The 19,778-nt window shown below is 44.3% G+C and overlaps 1 protein-coding gene across 1 annotated transcript in view; it reads left to right on the top strand.

Moving 5' to 3' along the window:
• The window catches only part of PLCB4 (phospholipase C beta 4), a 248,332-nt gene that overhangs the window by 98,793 nt on the left and 129,761 nt on the right, over nucleotides 1-19,778 (top strand). Inside the window, exons 3-4 of the mRNA XM_040637983.1 lie at nucleotides 18,584-18,664; nucleotides 19,375-19,434. Coding sequence (XP_040493917.1) covers nucleotides 18,584-18,664; nucleotides 19,375-19,434 — 141 coding nt within the window. The remainder of the gene's footprint in view (nucleotides 1-18,583; nucleotides 18,665-19,374; nucleotides 19,435-19,778) is intronic.

The following is a 19,778-nucleotide window of genomic DNA, read 5'->3' as shown; positions in this document are numbered from 1 at the left end:
ATTCTCTAGACCAAAGCAAGTCACAAGATCAACCCAGACTCCTGGAGTGGGGACATACATTCCACCTCTTGGTGGGCGAATCTGTAAGTCACATTGCAAGGGGTGTGGATGCAGGGAGACCTGAAGGATTGGGCTGTGTTTGCAGTCAACCGCAGCTGTCTGGGTACTCTTTATGTAGTCCATCTTCCCGTGGTGAAAGGCTTAGAACAGCCGTCAACATACTTTTCCTGTAAGGGACTAGATACTTTATCAAGTTATATAAGCCATACAGTCTCTGTTACAAATACTCGACTTTGTAGCACAGAGGCAGTCATGGAATATAGACAATCCGTAATTGAATAAATGGGCTATGTTCCAATAAAATTTTATTTTCAAAAACGGGGGCACGCTGGATTTGACCCACAGGCTATACTTTGCAGACACCTTGCTTAGAAGACAAGTCATGTTAAACAGAAGTGAATAACACGTTAGTTTGGGTGGTGAGGACCCTTGCAGTTTCAAGTAGTTACTTTGAGCTCATCATTTGCCCTTAAAAATGTCTTATTTCATTTTTAGGTTATCATTCTCCACTTCTTTTCCTTTTTCTCTACAATTATATCAGCTTTGCTGTGCAATCAACCACTTTGGTCTTTCTTCTCTATAAGATGCTTCAGTTTGCTTTGTTCTTGCTTATTGCTCTTTTCATTTTTATGTTTTTCCCTCTCCATGAAGTTTCTCTGGGTTTGCTTTTCTTCCTTTCTTCACAAGGGTAGAAAATAGCTCTATCCCCCTGGAGGAATAGAAGCATCTCACCCATGAAATAGCGTCTGAGTCAGTGTCATGGAAAAGTCTACGACTTGAGATTCCTGCTTTTCAAGGGTGCAGGAAGGTCTGCTTATTCCTGGAAGACGTGAGATGCATCCACTAGGAAACTAGCGAGGGAAATCTGGGGCGGCATAGATTTACAAAGAGCTTGTAGAAATGAAGGAAACAATATACAAAGAAAGTGTATAAATAATGAGCCAATAAAATTAAAATAGGGGGGCTGTGAAGCCACTTAAGTGCTAGTTCTTTGAGGGTTCTATTCAACCTGTAAAGTGTAATTGGGAAAATGCTCAGTATTCGTTCGTTCAAGCCATGCCTGTGACTGTAGGTGAACAGATGCATGGCGGCCTAGGCATCTATTTCATTCGGGCGGATGAGTGCAGCCTTGCGGACCTCCAGGCTGATGGTGAAGAGGCCCGAAGGACATCCAGGCTGCATTCCCTTGGCACGTTCTCTTTGGGAGTGCACTCTGTTAATGCGTGTGGTCTAGCCATTGAATTAATAGAGTTCGTTCAAGGTGAACAAATGAACAGTCAAGTGAAATATACAGCATGTGTTAAAGTGAATCATCTTCAAGTCCCTTTTTGAGTAATACAGTTGCGTTTCTTTAAAATCCACTTCATGGAAATGAATTCCCTGTTCCTTTTTTTTTTCTTTTAAAGATTTTATTTATTTATTTGACAGAGAGACAGCCAGCCAGATAGGGAACACAAGCAGGGGGAGTGGGAGAGGAAGAAGCAGGCTCATAGCAGAGGAGCCTGATGTGGGGCTCGATCCCATAACGCCGGGATCACTCCCTGAGCCGAAGGCAGACGCTTAACGACTGCACTACCCAGGCGCCCCATGAATTCCCTGTTCCTAAAAATTAGGAGGAAATGTTTGCACTGTTGTTACTGATCTTAGTTGTTTTTAGGGAGGATGCTTTTTCGTCCTTACACTAGAAATACATGCCATGGCCAAGATGAGCTAGCCATCACTAGGTGCTGTGTAAATGCTGAGCGAACATGGTTTCATTTAAACCTTAGAAGAAGCCTGTTGTTAGGTAGGTCTCTAACCTACAGATTGCAGAACCAAGACTTATGGTGGTTAAACACCTCATCCGAGGCCACAAAGCTGCTCACAGCTGAGCAGCAAGAGTCCACATGCTAGCCTGTCATGGTTCTCAAAGTGCGGTCCTTGACCAATGCGTTAGCAGCACCTGGAGCACTTGTTAGAAATGCAAGCTCTCAGGCCCCACCCCAGACCTACCTAATGAGAAACTCTGGGGTGAGCTCCAGCAATCCCTGTTTTAAGAGCCCTGTGGGGGTGATTCTAATGATACAGCTCAAGTTTGAGGACCACGAGGCATAGAGCAAGTCAGGGAGCTTTGGATTTCCTTAGAAGGAAAAAAAATTAAATGCATTTAAAGTTCTTTACAGCTGATCTCCCCCAAACAAGCAGCACAGATAAAGAGGGGGAACTGTTCAGTAAAAGAAACTTTTCTTTTTCCAGAGTTGAATGTATTAGATCTTATTTCACTCTTCAGCGTGCTAAGCAGTTGGTATCGGTCGTCTTCTTTTAAACCGTCTGATGGAGTTAAGGATTAAATGAGATTATTTTCCACATTATACAGAGGAAAGGGAAGCCTAAATCAATTAGGGAATTGCTTACTATTCAACATGTAGTGATCGATGGAGCCTGTCTCCAGAACTGATGTATTGATAAAGAGAACACACGTGAATCACAGCCACCTGTATTATGACTTGGGACCTTGAAATGGCTGCCATTTGCAAATGATGAGGTTCAAAGTATGGCACCTTGGTGTGTTGAATATTTTAAGTGGAAGGAGTTTGAAGGTCATTCTAAAGCATCCCTCCTCCTCCCCCACTCCCATACCAGGTCATAAAAAACCCACACGCGAGAGGTGCCCTCCCTATACCTTCAAGAAAGAAGCATCCTTATCTCCAATGACAAAGGTACTCCAAGAAGAATCTGAACAAACAGGCCTTCTTAAGACCCCTCCCCCCCACCCAGTTTTCTACACTTAACCTTGTACTCCTTGACCTATCTTATTTTAAATGACTGTCCACACTGTTCATCATACCTAACACAAAAATACTCAGGTTTAACCATTTTTTCTGGCATTTATTTTCTTATGCAGATTCCCATGTCACATGTTAACAAAATTCGTCCAAGTAAACGTGAAGATCAAATTGGCTTTATTAAAGAATTCATGAATTGGGTAGCATCCCACCAATCCATCCGGCAAATAGAAAGGAGCTCTGTTGAGCTGCAGTAAGGGAAAAGTGTTTAAAAGCAGAGAGGGAATGGAAAAAGGGGAATTATTAGCAAAGAATGCATTGTTTTAGGCAAGGTTGCCTTCCTAAGGGGGACGGAGGGGGTCTCTCATCACTCCCTCCTAGTGCTGACCCTGAAACTCCAGGTTTGCTGGTTACAGGTCACATTACTCGAGAGGTTGAAACTGCAGTTGGTTTTGGTATTAAGTCTTGGTTTGCTGACATGGGGCCTTAACATAAATGACTTCATTTGGGGCCTGTGGTTCTTTTTATTATACATATAACTTATAAATATGCATGCTTTTCTGTTGCTAATTTTTGTCAGTTTAATTTTCGGACCTAGTCAGGGACCTTAAGAGGATTATGGAAAACTTTTTTTTTTTCTTTTTAAGGTTTTATTTATTAGAAAGAGCAAGAGCATAAGCACAAGTGGGGGGAGGGGAAGAGGGAGAAGCAGATTCCCCACTGAGCAGGGAGCCTGACACAGGGCTCCATCCCAGGACCCTGGGATCATGATCTGAGCCAAAGGCAGATGCTTAACCAACCCACCCAGGCGCCCCAAAATGTTTTCTTCCCCTACACAGTTTTTTGAAGTTACGTATGATGTTTAAAAAATATATATGTACACACACACACACAGAGTAATGGAAGCTACTTAAATAGTAACCTATTTGCCTTATTTCAGACCATAATTATTATATTACTATATCCAGGAGTTCTTAATTTGATTCTTTTAAGGAAATGAGGATGGAAAGAATTTATTTTTCATATTATTTGCCTCTCACAGCAAATAAATGCCCCTCCGAACACGAATACCTCTACCTTATAATCAATGAAGATCAGCCTTTAAGGATAGAAAAGTATTCACCAGGACTTTATTTTAGTCTCTGATTTTTTTGCAGAGGGGTGGAAACTAGGTAAAATGTACTATATGGAAGGAACATAATATTTTCTTTCAATCCATGAAAATAGACCTAAAATATCCTCAGTAGGGGAGCCTGTCTTTTAATACTTAATATTGATAGATTCATAAACACGTTTTTAAGCTACTTACTCTTCAAGCCATAAATATTAAGCAATTGAAATGATGCCTTGTCAAAAACATGTAATGCAGTGTGTTGGCTGAGCCAGTATGGTTTCTGACATGCTCTTTCGGCTAAGGAGTTCCTCTGAGGACAGTTTTGCTGGCACCCTTACTGCTCTCCTGCTATGGATTCTCTTCTCCCTGGTACCTAAAAGGGCAGATGGTCCTTCTAACAGATGAAATGCAAGAAGGAGCCTAGTGTTTAGACCCTCACCAAAGTCAAGCTGCCAAGATATTGTTTGCAAATGAAGAAAGGGTTTGTACTAAGTGGTATTTAGGGTAAAAATCTTGGCCAGAGAGCTCTTTCTCGAAGAGTTTGAAATACACATCGTTGGTTAAGGGCATGGGTTTGGAGTTAAGCAGAAACAGCTTTAAGGTTGGCTTTGCAATTCAAGAAATGGGACTGTAAGCCAGTCTTAAACCTGCTGAGTACTAAGCCACAGCTTCCTTGTCTGAAAAATGGGGATGATATTACTTGCCTCACAGAGCCATTCCGAGAAATAATTAAGATGGGTATTTCTGGAATGTGAGTTAGCTATACCTCTCTTCCGGTTTAAACCTTCAGGGGCTTTCTAGCTCATGTCAAACAATTTCCAAATTCCTTCCTATGGCCTGCAATCCCTGTACATGATGCTGTCACTCTACTGTCCCATTGATGTTCCTTGAAAATACCAGGCACACTTAAACCTCAGGGCCTTTGCACTTGGGGGTCCCTCTCTGGATTGCTCTTCCCCCTATTTCATCAGCACACCCACCTCCCCCAAAAAACACACACACATTACCCTTACCCTTTTAGATTTTTTTACCTTCACATTTATCAGTTCCTGATGTATTATTTTTTGTTCATTGTCAAAATTCCCCCTAGAATATAAGCTGTGAGAGCAGATCCTTTGTTTTTATTTACTGCTGTATCCCCAGAGAGAAATCACTCATCACCCAACAGATACTAATAAGCACCCACAGTGACCCAGCGATTCTTTAATTACATATCTGGGACTCAAATTTTTTTGTTATTTAGATAGCTGCTAATTTTTAAGGAATTTTAAGGGTACCAAGAAACTGGAACTGGAGGTCCTTTTTTAGGGGATCTGGAGAAGGGTTAGCAAGAGATCCCGCCTGTGGCAGCCACGGAGGTATGCCACTAACCTCTCCTTCCAGTGGACTCTGCCACAAGCCGTGTGGTCAGTAGACAGCCTCCAGCTGCCGCAGCTTCGGCACCCGTACAACATTCATGCTGCGGTTCCCAGCCAGTGAGTGACATGGCAGAGATTCTGAAGCTGGCCCTCGTCTGCCCCAGATGAGGCTGGCTGGCGGTCCTTGCACCAGAAATTCCATCCACCTGGTGGAGACGGCGTCAGGGCCATACTGCAGTCGGAGACCCTTCCTCTCATGGGTCTTAGTCCTGCCTCATGGTTTGAGGGCTCTCCCTGCCTGCCCCTGCTTCGGTTCCCCCCCCCAAAGGGAACAACCCCCCTTCAGTGTAGAACAATCACATGCTAATAAGCCTTTGGATCTGTAATTTTCTATAGCTCTGCCCTCACTGCAGAACTCTCGAGGTGAAAGCAGTGGTCCTTGTGTACATGTTCCAGTAATTTCTGCACTTCTTTTGGACAATAAAAAGTGATAGAGCCAGGATTGGCTCTAAGAGCCTGTGGGACTGTATCTTTGAGGCCGAAATATAAGCTATTTCAGAAGACCAAAGTGGAAGGGAGTGACATCTCATGCAGTTAGTGTAAAGACGGGCATTTTTAAAAGCTGAATTATTTAAGTAGGAAATGCATACATTCAGAGAGCACCTTCATGGAAGTCATTTGAGATTCCTTTCAGTGACTCTGTTCAGTGGGTACCGTCATCTCCAGGTAGCAATAGCTGGAAACATTCTTTCCTTGACCTGCTTCCTCACATATATATCTTCTCTGCCATTATATTTCTTTCTTTCCTTTTTCTTTTCTTTTCTTTTCTTTCTTGTTTTTTTTTTTTTTAAGAAAGCACAAGTGAGTGTGAGCTGGGTGGAGGGGAGGTGCAGAGGGAGAAGGAGGGAGAGAATCTTAAGAAGGTTCCATGCTCAGTGCGGAGCCCGACACCATGACCCTGAGATCATAACCTAAGCGGAAACCAGGAGTCGGACACTTAACTGACTGAGGCACCCAGGCGTCCTCATGTTGTATTTCTGATCATTTCCTTGGCCCAGTTTATTAGTCTGGAACAAATTGTGGTTTAATTAGAAGTGCTTTACTGAAAAGGATTTTCCAGCTTGTGGTCATGCTTCAAGCCCATCTGCAAAGCACATCTCCTGTTGTTCTTAGAATTATTGTGGGGGGTGGGGGGCGGGCATTAAAGAAAAAGTTATTCCTGGCACTTGTTAAAGAATGATCGGGCAGACTATGTTCAAGAGACTTACTACAATGTCAGGGGCATACAGTACTTGAGGAGAGGTCGAGTTCAACTCTGAATACAAAGAGGAAAGGGGGATTTATGGCCAAAGAGCGGGTGACAGTCACCTGGAGATGGTGGAAGTTGAGGCACCTGATCAGCTATCAAAGGTGCTCAGGCGTTGAGGGTGGGAGATTCTGGCTAAAGCAATTTAGCAGGAGTCCTGCTCAAATCGATCACTGCAAAGACAGTGGAGGTCTAGTTGGGAAGAAGATTCAGAGGAGTTGACTAAGGTTTGCTCAAGAGAGAGAATCTTTAGGGGTGGGGGAGAGGAGATCCGAGGAAGGGCATATTTGTTGTAAATATTTATTACCAAAACAGTTATTTTCCTCCCTGACTCTAAGTAAGTTGGTCTTCTTTAATTTCTCCTTATTTTAGTGGCTAAGGCTACTAAGTTGCTAAGTTTTGACTAATTTCCTGTCCAAGTGAGTTACTTTCAATGACCACCACTCCTCCTGAAAGCATGTTTTGCTGACTTTGTTCTGCCTTCTGCAAGCTGAGAAGTTGTTTGCTGAATATCCTAGGGATAACTGCTTCAGGTGTTCCATGGCAAGAATCAGGGAGCCTGTCCCATTGCCCTGCCACAACACAACACAACACAACACAACACAACACAACACAACACAACACAACACAACACAACACAAGAGCTGTCCCAGAGCCTTAGCATCCAGATTTGGCCTCAGAATCCCCACATCAGAGATGCTTCAGGGAGGGAGAGAGAGACAAAGACAGACACAGAGTCTGGCATCTCAAACAGGCAGACCTTAAAAATTGAGTCCCAGGGATTTGACGTCTTTATCTGGAAGTGAAAGGAAAAGTGGGAATTCATAACTGCTCATGACCATACTCTAAGCAGTCAGAGTTTCACTCTTAGGTGGCCCATCCATGCATGCCCTCCCTCCCATCCAAATTCAAACCCTGCTTGAGCTGCCCACAGATTCTCACAGCCAAGGATATGTCAGAGATCTTGTTAATAATAAGTATCATCGGGCCAAATTTCAGGGTTTTTAAAAAATATATAGCATGCAAGATCAGGAAAGGTGTTGTGTTTTCCCCTTGCTGCTTTTGCATATCCTTCATCGACTCTCCCAAGCCAGATCACTTGGAAAGCTGATGATATTCTTTATTTCTGAAGAAAGAAAAAGATGAAATGAGTGGATTAAAACTTTCCACTCGATATCAGAATAAGGGCTTACTTTATCGGTGCTGAAATGAGCAGGTCATGTGCTCACGGTTGGTGATGGAGGGGGAGAAATTTTCAATTTTGTTTCTGTGGAACTCAGAAGCCAGGATAGACAGCGGGTCTCCAGCACCTTGTGAAGTTTGCCAAATATTTCCCTGGATTGGCCTCTCACCGTCTGATCCTGTGATCTGCCATGTCAGGGAGGTGCAGGGCAGGGGCACCCAAGCCCCACATTATCTCCTCCAATCACTACTCCCCAACAGGGCCGGTGAAGAGGGTAGAAGCTAAAACTGTGTTCTGAGGGCAGAGCCTCTGTGCCTCATTTAGCCTGAGGCTGGCTTGGGCAGAGAACAAACACAACCGGGCCTCTTTGGGCGAAAACTGAAATTTCACTGAGTCTAGGGCAATCGTAATTTACAAACTCTGGGTTCCCGCCATGCTTAGACCCCCAGATGTGTGTTCTGGATCCGTGGAAGTAAGCAAACCGTCATACCATTGCTCCTTGCAAGGATCCACATAACAGAAATGCTCTCCTGTCACAGTGTGGACGTAGCTCGCTGCTTACTGTCTGTGTTCTCTTGGGCAGCTTGCTAACTTCAGTTAGGATCCGTTTACTCATCCATAAGGGAGGGATGGTGGTATTTACCTCCTTTGTTCTTGGATGATGAATCGTAATTGATACTGGCAACATCAGTAGTAATTACTATTACTGTGTTATTAATAATCAATGATAATTTACCAGGTTCAGATTATGCATCAAGCACTTGAAGGCGCACTGTGAGATGGACAGTTATTTTTGGTTATCCCTGCTTTGGGGGATGAAGAAATGGAGCTCAGGTAAGCTTGTAGGTGTCCAGACGCAGTCGAAAGTCGGATCTGGTCTATCTGACCCTAAAACCAATGTAAAATGCCCAGGAGGTTCTGGTGTTGGTTTTTTGTTTTTTTTTTAAGATTTTATTTATTTATTTGAGAGAGCAAGCCTGAGCAGAGGGTGGAGGGCAGAGGAAGAGGGAGAAGCAGATTCGCTGCTGAGCAGGGAGCCCGATGTGGGGCTTGATCCCAGGACCCTGAGATCATGACCTGAGCCGAAGGCAGATACTTAACCGACGGAGCCACCCAGGTACCCCTCTGGTGTTCTTGAAGTGGTTTTTGTGCTTACTTATACACGTTTCTTCCATTTTCCAAAGTACGCTGTCATGCAGAAATAGGTACCACTAGATAAAATGAATGGAACTGAGATTTAGGCTGGGGGGGGGGAAGGGGGAGCATGTAAAGGACATCAAATTAGAGGCAAATTTAGTAAGCAGCCACTCTATGGGCAGCAAAAATGTTCCGTAAAGTTGGAATAAGTGAGCTGCAGAGTGGCTACTTATGATCCTGGTGGCCAGAGCTGTGCAAGAAAGGCAGTTGTAGGACTCACCCTGTCCACTAGATTGCAAGGGAAGCCTCAGGTCAGGACAAATCGTTTTCCTTGGTACTAGGATCCTAGAATGCACCCCAACATGATGCAGGGCAGTGGAAACACCCCTCTGCCAAAACCTGGTAATAGATACGGTCTGTGCAGCTGGGGGAGGGCACGTCACAGGGAGGCCTCAAGAAACACGGTAATTAAACTTAAAAAGCGGGGCACCTGGGTAGCTCCATCATTAAGCATCTGCCTTCAGCTCAGGCCATGATCCCAGTGTCCTGGGATCGAGCCCCACGTCGGGCTTCCTGCTCAGAGGGAACCCTGCTTCTCCCTCTCCAGCTCCCCACTGCTTGTGTTCCTCTCTCGCTGTCTCTCTCTCAAATAAATAAGATCTTTAAAAATATAAAATAACAATAAAATAAATAAACCTAAAAACTCCCCGCGCCGTTCTAACCCTAGTGATGGCTGCTGGCATTGAGGGACGAGGAGAACAGTGGGGCCCCCAGAGGGGACTGCTGAGCAGTTAGCCTGTCCCCAACAACGTCACCCTCACTTACCGGCCTCGATGCAGGTGTGATTCAGGTGTGTGCTTCGGTGGAGCCAACGGTCCGGCTCTGCCCTACCAGCTACACCGTACCGGGCAAGACGCTTCCTCCTGTGCCTCGGCGGCCTCCTCTCTAAAACGGGAGTAAGAGTAGTCCCTCCCTTGTCGGCGTGTGGGGTGGTGAGTAGCTGAATGTGTCCGGAGTGCAGGGAGCGTCGCCTGGTGCTCGGTAAGGAGTCTCCGCGAGGAGCCACTAGCGCCGTGGCACAGAAGCAGTGCTTTTGGTAGGAGGTGCCACGGACACGTTTTGGGTTGCTTTTTGAGACACCAGAGCTGTGTATCTCTCTCGGTTTCTGGCTGAGCATTAGATAGAGAAGCAAAGGTCTGTATTACATTTGAATAACTTAATCCAATAGGGACATTCTATCCAAAGAATCAAGGACCGTGGAAAGGAGCACCAAAGCTGCAAATGCTCTTATACTGACAGATCTCTTCGCGAGGTGATAGCGCATTGCAAGGGGCCGTGATGGGGCAGCCATGACCACGGCTCTCCTGCTCCTCTACGGAATGTGAGCTGAGAAGCCCAGAGGCCGTCATCTCCTGGGGTCTATAAATTAGAAGGAAGATTAACAAATGGAATGAACATTCTGGATCTTTCCAAGGGGAAACCAGACCCACGAGGGTAAAAACAACTTAAGGACCCATCTGCTACAGCAGTCTACAAATCATTCTGATGACAGAATGTCATCACCAAGGGCTGTAGTTCTAACTTGAAGTAAGAAAAAAAAAATGTGATTCTATCTGAGAGAGGAAGTGTTTGTGCAGAATCAGCAAGGATCTGCTACTGCTAACTACAGAGCTTAGCCAGTTCCCCAATTCCTCTGGAATAAAGAGCTGAAATAAATAGGCCATGTGGCCTCACTTGGGCTCTGAGATTCCAGGATCTGATGGAAAGCAGGAGCTCTTGGTTAACTACCCCAGACTCCACCTGTGTCCCCAGCCTAAGGCCCCTCCCAAGCTCATCTGTCTTTTGTGGTAATGGTTTATAACGTTATCAATGTTTGGTAAGATCCCCGTAGTGGCCTTTCCCTAGTTCAGATGTCACTTGTCTCTCTCCAACCTTAATAAAGTCATTTTTTTTCTTCCCGTCAGTTTTTTTTTTTTAAGATTTTATTTATTTATTCAACAGAGATAGAGACAGCCAGCGAGAGGGAACACAAGCAGGGGGAGTGGGAGAGGAAGAAGCAGGCTCATAGCAGAGGAGCCCGATGTGGGGCTCGATCCCATAACACCGGGATCACGCCCTGAGCCGAAGGCAGACGCTTAACCGCTGTGCCACCCAGGCGCCCCTCTTCCTGTCAGTTCTTAACAAACCAGGAGACAAGGACCGTGAGCCCCATGTGTAGGTAGAGACTACCAAAGCACTGTTCGTTCACGAACCATCTAGTGAGCTGTTGGTGACAGGCAGGGGGGACCTGTTTGGTCATCGTTGACAAAGTAGAATAGGCATGGGCTTTCAAATCCAAGAAGCCAGTTTGCATCCCGGGTCTGTTACTTATCAACTGTGGCTTTAAAGAATTTACTCTTCTCAGAAAAAATTTTCCCCTTGTCTCTACAACTGCGTTGTCCAGTATGGCAACCACTAATGACTTGTGACCATTTAAATGAAAATGAAAATAAATTAAATTTAAAAATTCACCTTTATTGCGCTAGCTACATTTCAAATGTTTCATTGCCCCATGCGGTTCTCCTGGCTACCATGTTGGGCTGGGCCCATTGCCAACATTTGCATCCTGGAAAACCTATTGGGGGTGTTGATGTAGTCTAAAACCTTGCAGAGTTGGCAGATTTAAAGGAGATCATATTTGTGAAATGTCTCGCACCATAGCCCCAAATTAAATAGTACACTGTTTTCTAGTAACTATTACAATTTATTCAGCATTTGCCTTGTCCCCGGCACTTAGGCTTTTCCAATTTTGAGAGCCCTGTGAGGTTGGTATCCATGTTCTCAATTTACAGGTGGGAGAAGTGAAGCATGGTGAGGCCGGGCAGCACCACCACCAAGATTATCCAGCAGATGCCTGGTGGGGACGCTGGCATTGGAGCCCAGTACCATCACCTATGAGGGTCCTCTTCCTCCGAAAGCAGGGCACTCCTGCTGGAATGTGAACGGACCCATTTCACTTCTCTGTGTCTCCCAATCTACCCATCCGATCATAAGCACAGAAGAGCCCCTGAACAGCTGGTGTTTAAATAAAGTGTAGTTGATGTGTTGAGTAGCCAATCCAAAACCCCTATCCCTGGCTGGTGGTCAGAATTGACCGTTCCCTTTTTGATGATGCAGACCCCACAGTAGAAAGGTGTAGTATTTCACCTGGGTAATGATGGTGGGTGAGAGGGCAGGAGAGCAGAGGTAAGAAAGAACACAAGTAAAATAAACTCAACCACCTGTTGTCTAGAAACCCCACCCGAATACCCGCCTCCCTTCAGAGTACTCAGCCTGCCCAGATCTCTGCCATTCCTTACAAGAAGAAATGGGCTTAAATTTTGTTTAACCAAAAGACTTTTAAACTTGAAACAAAGGAAAAATATTTTAATCCATGTCATATTTTTAAAGATTTTATTTTTTTATTTGAGAGAGAGAGAACACAAGCTGGCAGAGGGGTAGAGGGGGAAGGAGAAGCAGACTCCCCACTGAGCAGGGAGCCTGACGTGGGGCTCGAACCCAGGACCCTGAGATCATGACCTGAGCTGAATGCAGATGCTTAACTGACTGAGTCACCCAGGCGCCCCCTAATCTATGTTATTTTGAAAGTGACTTGAATCTTTGAAAGATGGGTCATGATATTGAATAATGTTGCAGTGGCATGTGTTAAGTGGGAAAAATGGGCTAAAAATAATATTGAGACACACAGCTTTTAAATATACTCTACCCTTGATGAAATGAGGGAAGTGCCTTGGGAAGCCCATCAAGGCACACGCCTCTCAGAGCAGGGATCCTTGAGGCAGAGAAAGTTTCTAGCTATAGTGATTCCCACAAAAGTGATCTTTCTTGCGTCTCAAACAGCCTGTCCCACCCTGGTCCCCAGCTTGTCCGTAGTCTCACAAAAGGAGTTGCCGAGCCTTCCATCCTGCCTCTCCCAGTGGCCTGAGGAAAGAGTGAGCTTGGCTGAAGGAGTTAACCAGTCCTTGAGTTCTAAAGTGTGACTGTGACGAATTTCAGCAGAGTCCTGCGCGAACTGAAATTCTGAGCTCTCTGGAGGAAGTTCTGTTATGGTTTGTTTCCTTACTGGAGAATCCCATTACCATTTGTTAATTGCAAAACGAACAGATTTGCAGAGGAGAAAGAAGCCAGCTTCCTTTGATGACCTCCCCTGCCATGCCCGAGTCTGGAGGAAGTTTCCAGAGAAGGGGGCGGAGGATATTATTGCCTCAGCCAGGTCACGGGGCCACGACCCAGGTTGTGGTCAGTAGGTATGCGTGTGAAATTTACCACCGCGGGTAGGGAAAAAAGAAGAGAGATTGTGTGCGTTCCTCACGGCGAGGGCCAGGTCCTTCTGTGTGTTCCTGGGAGTGGAGAGAAACAAAGAGATTGTGTTTCTGTTCCTTTCAGCCAATTGCCGCATACTCCTCAGATTTATTCTCTGATTGTTGTGGGTAGTCTGAACACGTTTAGTCTACGAATCTGGTGGCCGGAGTGGCCAGCATTACTGTGGGCTTCGTTGGGAACCTTGTCTGTAGTGTCGGTCAGAGCTTCTTGGGAGCTCCCACAGACAGTTTCTCTTCTGGCAACTGCCTGTCCTAATAACCAGTGTGTTTTTATGTGTGAACTGTATAGATTCCTGGTCAGTGATATTTTTTCCCTTTTTGCTTTTGTTGCTGGGGAGCCCAGAGCCAAATTGGTATCCTCTTTTAACTGTTCAGGATCTTCTGACAAGTGTTTCTGGAGCTCTCTTTAATTTTGAGCTAATTTTATTTTATGTCTTGTTTGTCTTCTCCTTGCCCACATTTCTTGTCCTGTTTTGAAAATGATTTCTTTGAAGGGCACTCAAACAGTGCTCCTGGTCCCATGGGGATTCCCACGAGGTGCCTCAAAGCCACACCAAAACTCTGAGATGAGCTTATATGAATTTAAAACAGGAGCCCCCCTGCCAGGCAGACAGCCTCCACACAGTGCCCTTGGATTTGTGCATCTGTCCATGGCAGCCTTCCAAGGACTGACCGGCATGGATTCCGGACTTGCTACAACCCAGAATTACTCAACTTGAGTAATTTCTTGTTTATCTGTTTTATAGACTGGCCTGCTGAAAACTCTTTTGTTTGAAACAGGAGATCATGTGTTCATTTCTTTTTTAGTGCATGAATTAGTTTCAGGGTGCCTTTGATGTGCTAAGCACCTGGACCACAGGTGTGAATAAGAATGTCTCAAGGACTCTGTCCTCGTGGAGGTTATACTCTGGTGTGAAAGCCCAACAATCAATCAATAAGGAAATAAAAACAATTGCAGATTGTGATTGGTGCAAGCAAGGAAATAATCGAGATACTGTAATAGAGCATAAAATGTGAGACACCTTCTAAGGAGGTTAGGGAAAGCCCCTCTAAAAAAGTTAATTAAAGTGAGGTCCCCAGGATGAAGAGGAGCCAACTATGCGAAGGGCAGAAGGAAGGGACTTCTGGGCAGGAGAAGCTGCAAGCACAAAGTCCCTGAGGCTGGAAAGAGCTTGAGGAGTTCAAGGAAAAGAGTTCCCATGGCTATAGTGAAGAAGAAGGAAAGTAACAGAAAATGGCAGGATATACAGTCTGGAAGACCCAGCTTGTCTAGGGTCCTTTGGTAAGGAGTAGGATTTTGTCCTAATTAATGCAGGAATCCACTGAATGGTTTTAATGAACTGATGAAAAGTTGAAAGAGTCAATGTGGCTGCTGTGGGAAAAAAGAATAGGAGTGAGAAAAATCAGTCCTCGGGCATAATGGTGAGGGTTTGGATCAAGACGGTGGTGAGATGGAGTAAAATGGGTATATATGAAGTATGAAGGAGACTCGTTTAATGGAAGCGAGAGGGTAAAGTCAAGGATGACTCCGTTTCCATAAATCGGTAGATACAGGTGATATTTATTGAACTTAAAGTCTTAATGCTGGAAAGGCTTGGAGAGAGGGTAGCGAATAAAGCATTCAGTTATGGGCATGTTAATTTGGAGACATCTGAGTGGAGATGTCAAGTAGAGAGTAAAGTTTGGAACTCAGAGAGGACTGGGCTGCTGTTATAAATTTGGGAGTCATCAAGACATAGATGGTATTGAAACCAGGGGATTGAAGGAGATCGAGAAACATTGTGGCCATGAGAATTCTCAGAACCAAGTCCTGGAAAGCATGTAGAAGTTGAGTATAGAAGGAAAAGAGACTAAAGGAATGGTATGCAACCAAGGTGGGAGAGTGTTTCAAGAAGGAGGGAATAGTCTACCATTCAGAGATCAAATCGAAAGAATGTGCCTGCTGCATTTGGCTCCATGAAAGCCAAAAAAAATCACAGAGGGAGACAGGAATGGGAGGCAGATGGAATTGGTAAAGATAGTATGGAAGGGAGGTAGTAGCAGCAGTGAATATGGACAAACTTTTGAAGATATACCCTAAAGGGGAATCAGAGACATAAATAAGTGAAAAAGGCAGTGAGCACAGCTAGAACATGGACGCGCTGCCAGGAATGAGCTAGTAGAGAAAAGAAAAGCTGGTGTGTGTTGGGTGGTGGTGAACAAAGACTGCAGTCCTTGTGTGAGTGGAAGAGGATTGCATCCAGAGCAGAAATGGCAGAGGGCGGCTGTACCCCTGTTTGGAGCAAGTATGCTTTATGAGGAGGGAAAAAGGAGAGAGGTTCTCATTGGATGGGGTTTCTTTACTCAGTGAAGCATGGTAATCGCTGGAACTCAAGGAGTTTGAGAAGCAGCCGTGAAATAGTCCTTTCATAGGGTTGGGAACCTTTCAAGAAAGAATTACAAGTCTGGAAGTCATTGTTGACTATTCACGTAAAGTTTATGATCTTGAATGTCAGCTAAAGCCTGTCAATCCGGTTCTGTGATTTTCTTCATCAAATTCAGTGATAAAATATGGATAAGATGGACTTGGCTCTATGGCTAAGAAAACAGAAACGAGGCCTGGGGATTGAGGGTGTCTGTGAGGGAGTGATTGTAATACTGCTTCACGGAAATGAGCTAGACAAGGGTGGAAGTAAAAGGAGGGAGAAGTCTGACGGACAGTGGGTGATCGGCAAGGTTAACGAATAGGAAGTTGCAAAGTCAGACGGATATAGGAGAACGCATACTGTCGAGGTAAGGACTAGAGACATCAGGTGACATGGTCCAAGAGTGGGACGTTAGGAATTGAAATTTCAAGGTGGTGGTGAGCAGCTCTAGGGGTACTTTGTAACTGACAGAGAAAGAAAAAAAAAATCATTACAGTTAAGGAGGCCAAGGAACCGAAAGTTCCACCTCAAAATAAGTTGTAAAGCCATTCTTATTTATCATGTATATTTCTTGGATCATTTCAAATCCTTAGTTGGAAAAGGAGAGGGTGCACATAGATAATAATGATGGTAGCTGATTCACTGTGGGTCTACTCTGTAAATACCATTTAGGACAGGCTTTTTGAATGTTATGCACCAGAATTCTCTGCTACCATTAAGATACTGCTTGGGAAGTATTCTAAAATGTGTTCATTCTCATCATTTAATTAGTTAGTGATTCTTATTTCTCAATCGGTAATGATAACAAGACTCCCTGTGGCCTTTTGGTCAAGTTTGATACCTTTTGCGTGGCGTACAACACCTTTCCGATCTAGCCCTGTTTATGTGTCCAGTCTCATCAACTGCTGTTCCCTTGAGATGTTGTATCCACACCAACTCTTCCGAAGTCCCCAGTGTCAGGTCAGGCCTACATGTCCTTGCACATGCTCCGCTCCGCATGCTGCTTCTCCTGGGTAGCTCCATCCCATTTTCTAAGACCCATCTAGAGTGTAAGCTCCTGGGTCAGGCTTCTCCAAAAAGGTTGAACCATCCAAAAGTGCCACCTTGTTGGTCAAATATTGGCAATGTCGTGTTGTTAGAAGTTTGTTATCACAAATGTAAATTTGAACCATACCTTATTAATAGTAGCTACCACTTGCTGAATTGTAACTGTGTGCCAAGCACATTACATTTATCAACTCACTTAATTCCTGCAAGCCTGAAAGGTATGTGTAAATACCTCCATTTATTAGACAATGATTCTGAGACTTAGAAAGGGCCTTTCCAGGAGATGATAAAAAATAAATGGCAGAACTTGGTTTTGATTCCAAAGGAAAGGCCATACTATGCCCCCATTCTTTGTATTTTTCATTGCTATGTCTGCAGTGCTTAGCATGCGTCTGGTACGGGAGTTGAAATGTGTATGATATTCTTTGCCCATCAGAAGACCACCCAAAAAAATTTGAAGGCTGGCTTGTTCAAGGCCCCGAGGACTCTAAATTCTGACACCTTATGGTGGCCCAGCCTCTTGACATTGGCTTTACCTTGATGCATGTTGCTGCTTCCCTGAAATTTAGAAAGATATGTTTTGATGGGTTAAACTAAGTGTCTGAACTACCCTTAAAGTCTTAATCCTATAATTACTCTTTATTTGTTTTACATCACTGCCCTGATCCACATGTGGCAGACAGTTCCCTGTTATTGGCCCTGTAATTATCGAGGAGGACAACTTCTTTACATCATGAGAAGGACATTGGATTTGTTGCCACAGGGGTGCCAAGGCTTGGTACAATACAGTCAGAGGGCAGAGGGTATCTGGGTTCATTTCCTGAATACCCTTTGTCTTTCGTTGATACAGATTTTTCCTATTGCTCATAAGCGCAGCGGTGCTTTCTTGCTAAAGACCAAGAATCCTTTGGCAAGTACAGCATAGCTGCCCTGAAACCCTGCACGTGAAGCCCAACATTCCTTCTTGATTCAAATTTTGATTCTCTAAGTTTCAACAGAGTTTTTGGTGTCCAAGGCCACCGAAGTGGTTCTCAAACTTTAGCGTGCATTAGAATCCCCTGGAAGGGTTGTTGGAATGCAGATTTCTAGGCCCTCCTCCCAGAGACTCTGGTTCAGTCCATCTGGGCTGGAGCCCTAGACTCTGCAGTTCAGTCAAACTCCCAGGTGATGCTGATGCTGCTGGTCCAACATCTAGAGGGTAAGCTCCTGCCTGGGTCAAGCCTTTTCAAAAAAGTTGAACCATCCAAAAGTGCCACCTTGTCGATCAAATATTGGCACTTTGCCTCACTCAAAATCCTGCTCAAGTCCTGGTTTACAGGACACCAAATGAGGTTGGATGGAAAAGCAAAAATCTCAGAAGTTTTCTGAGCAAACATCTGAATGTTGAATGATGTAGACAAAAAAAAAAAAAAAATCAGTGACTTAAAAAAAATTCTCTCCTGATTTGTACGTTATAGTAAATACAGGCAACAGTTGGTCTTTTGTGGAGGGAGACCAGTTGGCTGGAATCTGGGAGTCCTTCTTCCTTCCCTGAGCTCTTTTTTCTCAGGTCTTAGAGAAACTTTCTCCTCTATGACCTACCAGACATCAGTGTGTTTTGTTCTTAAAGCTATTCTAGAGGAAGATGCCACATGAAGTTGGTCAGTCTTTCAATACAAAAGTGAATGCAAGGACTTTTCAAGATGAAAATATTCCTCCATATAATAGGGAGTGTGGTCATTAGATTTAGGATGCAAAAGGGTGATTTCTCATTTTCCCTCATTTAGAGGCTTAAAAGATATTTGCATTTTTATTAGATTCAAAATGGGGCTGAGTCATACAGATCAACACATTTTTTTTTTTAACAGGAATCCTTTGTGTTTGAACCCAACTGCCTCTTCAAAGTGGATGAATTTGGCTTCTTTCTGACCTGGAGGAGTGAAGGCAAGGTAGGACACAGGAACTGCAACTTGTTCTTTCCTGCTGTCTGATTTAAACCATTATATTTCTCAACAAGCAGGCAGAAGGACTCTTGAGGGCATGGAGCCCTGCACTTACTTATCTATTCAAGATTTTAAAAACGTGCTTCCATACGGCAGGCACTGGGGATACAGTGGTGATCAAGGACAATACCCTAGACCTCACAGATTCCAGTCTAGGAGAAGAAGCAGGCATTAAAAAAAAAAAAAAAAAAAGATACAAGTCATTGAGTGTTGTGAAAGAGAAGGTCAGGTTGTTACAAGAGTTTAAAACAGGCAGATCTGATTTAATCTTGGGAATTAGGAAGGTTTCCTAGAAGAAGAGAGTTTCAAGCTGAGTCTCAGATTCTATAAGAGTAATGGACCCACTTAATATTACGTGTACACACATGTTTAATGCTCTACATCCATTAGTAACAGTATTATATGCATCAAGATAACAGCACTTTATAAACATAAATAATTATTCAGACCTGCATCTGTTTGTACAAGTATATGTGGAATGGAGGGTGTGGGGTCTTGACTGTTTCTGATTTTGGGTATTGCAATGACTGTCCCTTGTTTTTCGCTCCCTCTCTACTTAACTGTCATTGGCATTGCCTTCATCATCGGGTACCTCGTCTGTGCCGTAGGTCTGGCAGGATTTCAGCTCACTGCTGTGTTATGTTCTCTCTTTCCAGGAAGGACAAGTGCTAGAATGCTCCCTCATCAACAGTGTTCGCCTGGGAGCCACCCCAAAGGTACTTGTGATTGGTGTTTGCTTTTCTTCTAAACACAGATTTCCCTAGGTTGGAAAAGGGTTCTGGAATGTTCTTTAACCTTTTACTGCCCCAGACTCATCAGCTGGGAATGAAGAACACACGATTTAGAAATCTTTTCATCTATATCCATTGGGTGGTTCGGATTGCATTATGTTTAGTTATATCAGAAGCGTTATTCACCTTTCAAAGAGAAGATGCTTGCATGAGACTTCCATCAAAGAAACAGTTTCCTTAACTCAAAAGTTAATTCAGGGGCGCCTGGGTGGCACAGTGGTTAAGCGTCAGCCTTCGGCTCAGGGCGTGATCCCGGCGTTTTGGGATCA

The sequence above is a fragment of the Ursus maritimus genome, unplaced genomic scaffold (assembly GCF_017311325.1).
Source record: "Ursus maritimus isolate PB19 unplaced genomic scaffold, ASM1731132v1 scaffold_22, whole genome shotgun sequence".
Taxonomy (NCBI): Eukaryota; Metazoa; Chordata; class Mammalia; order Carnivora; family Ursidae; genus Ursus; species Ursus maritimus.
The sequence above is the reverse complement of the archived record's forward strand: the minus strand, read 5'-3'. Positions and strand labels throughout refer to the sequence as shown.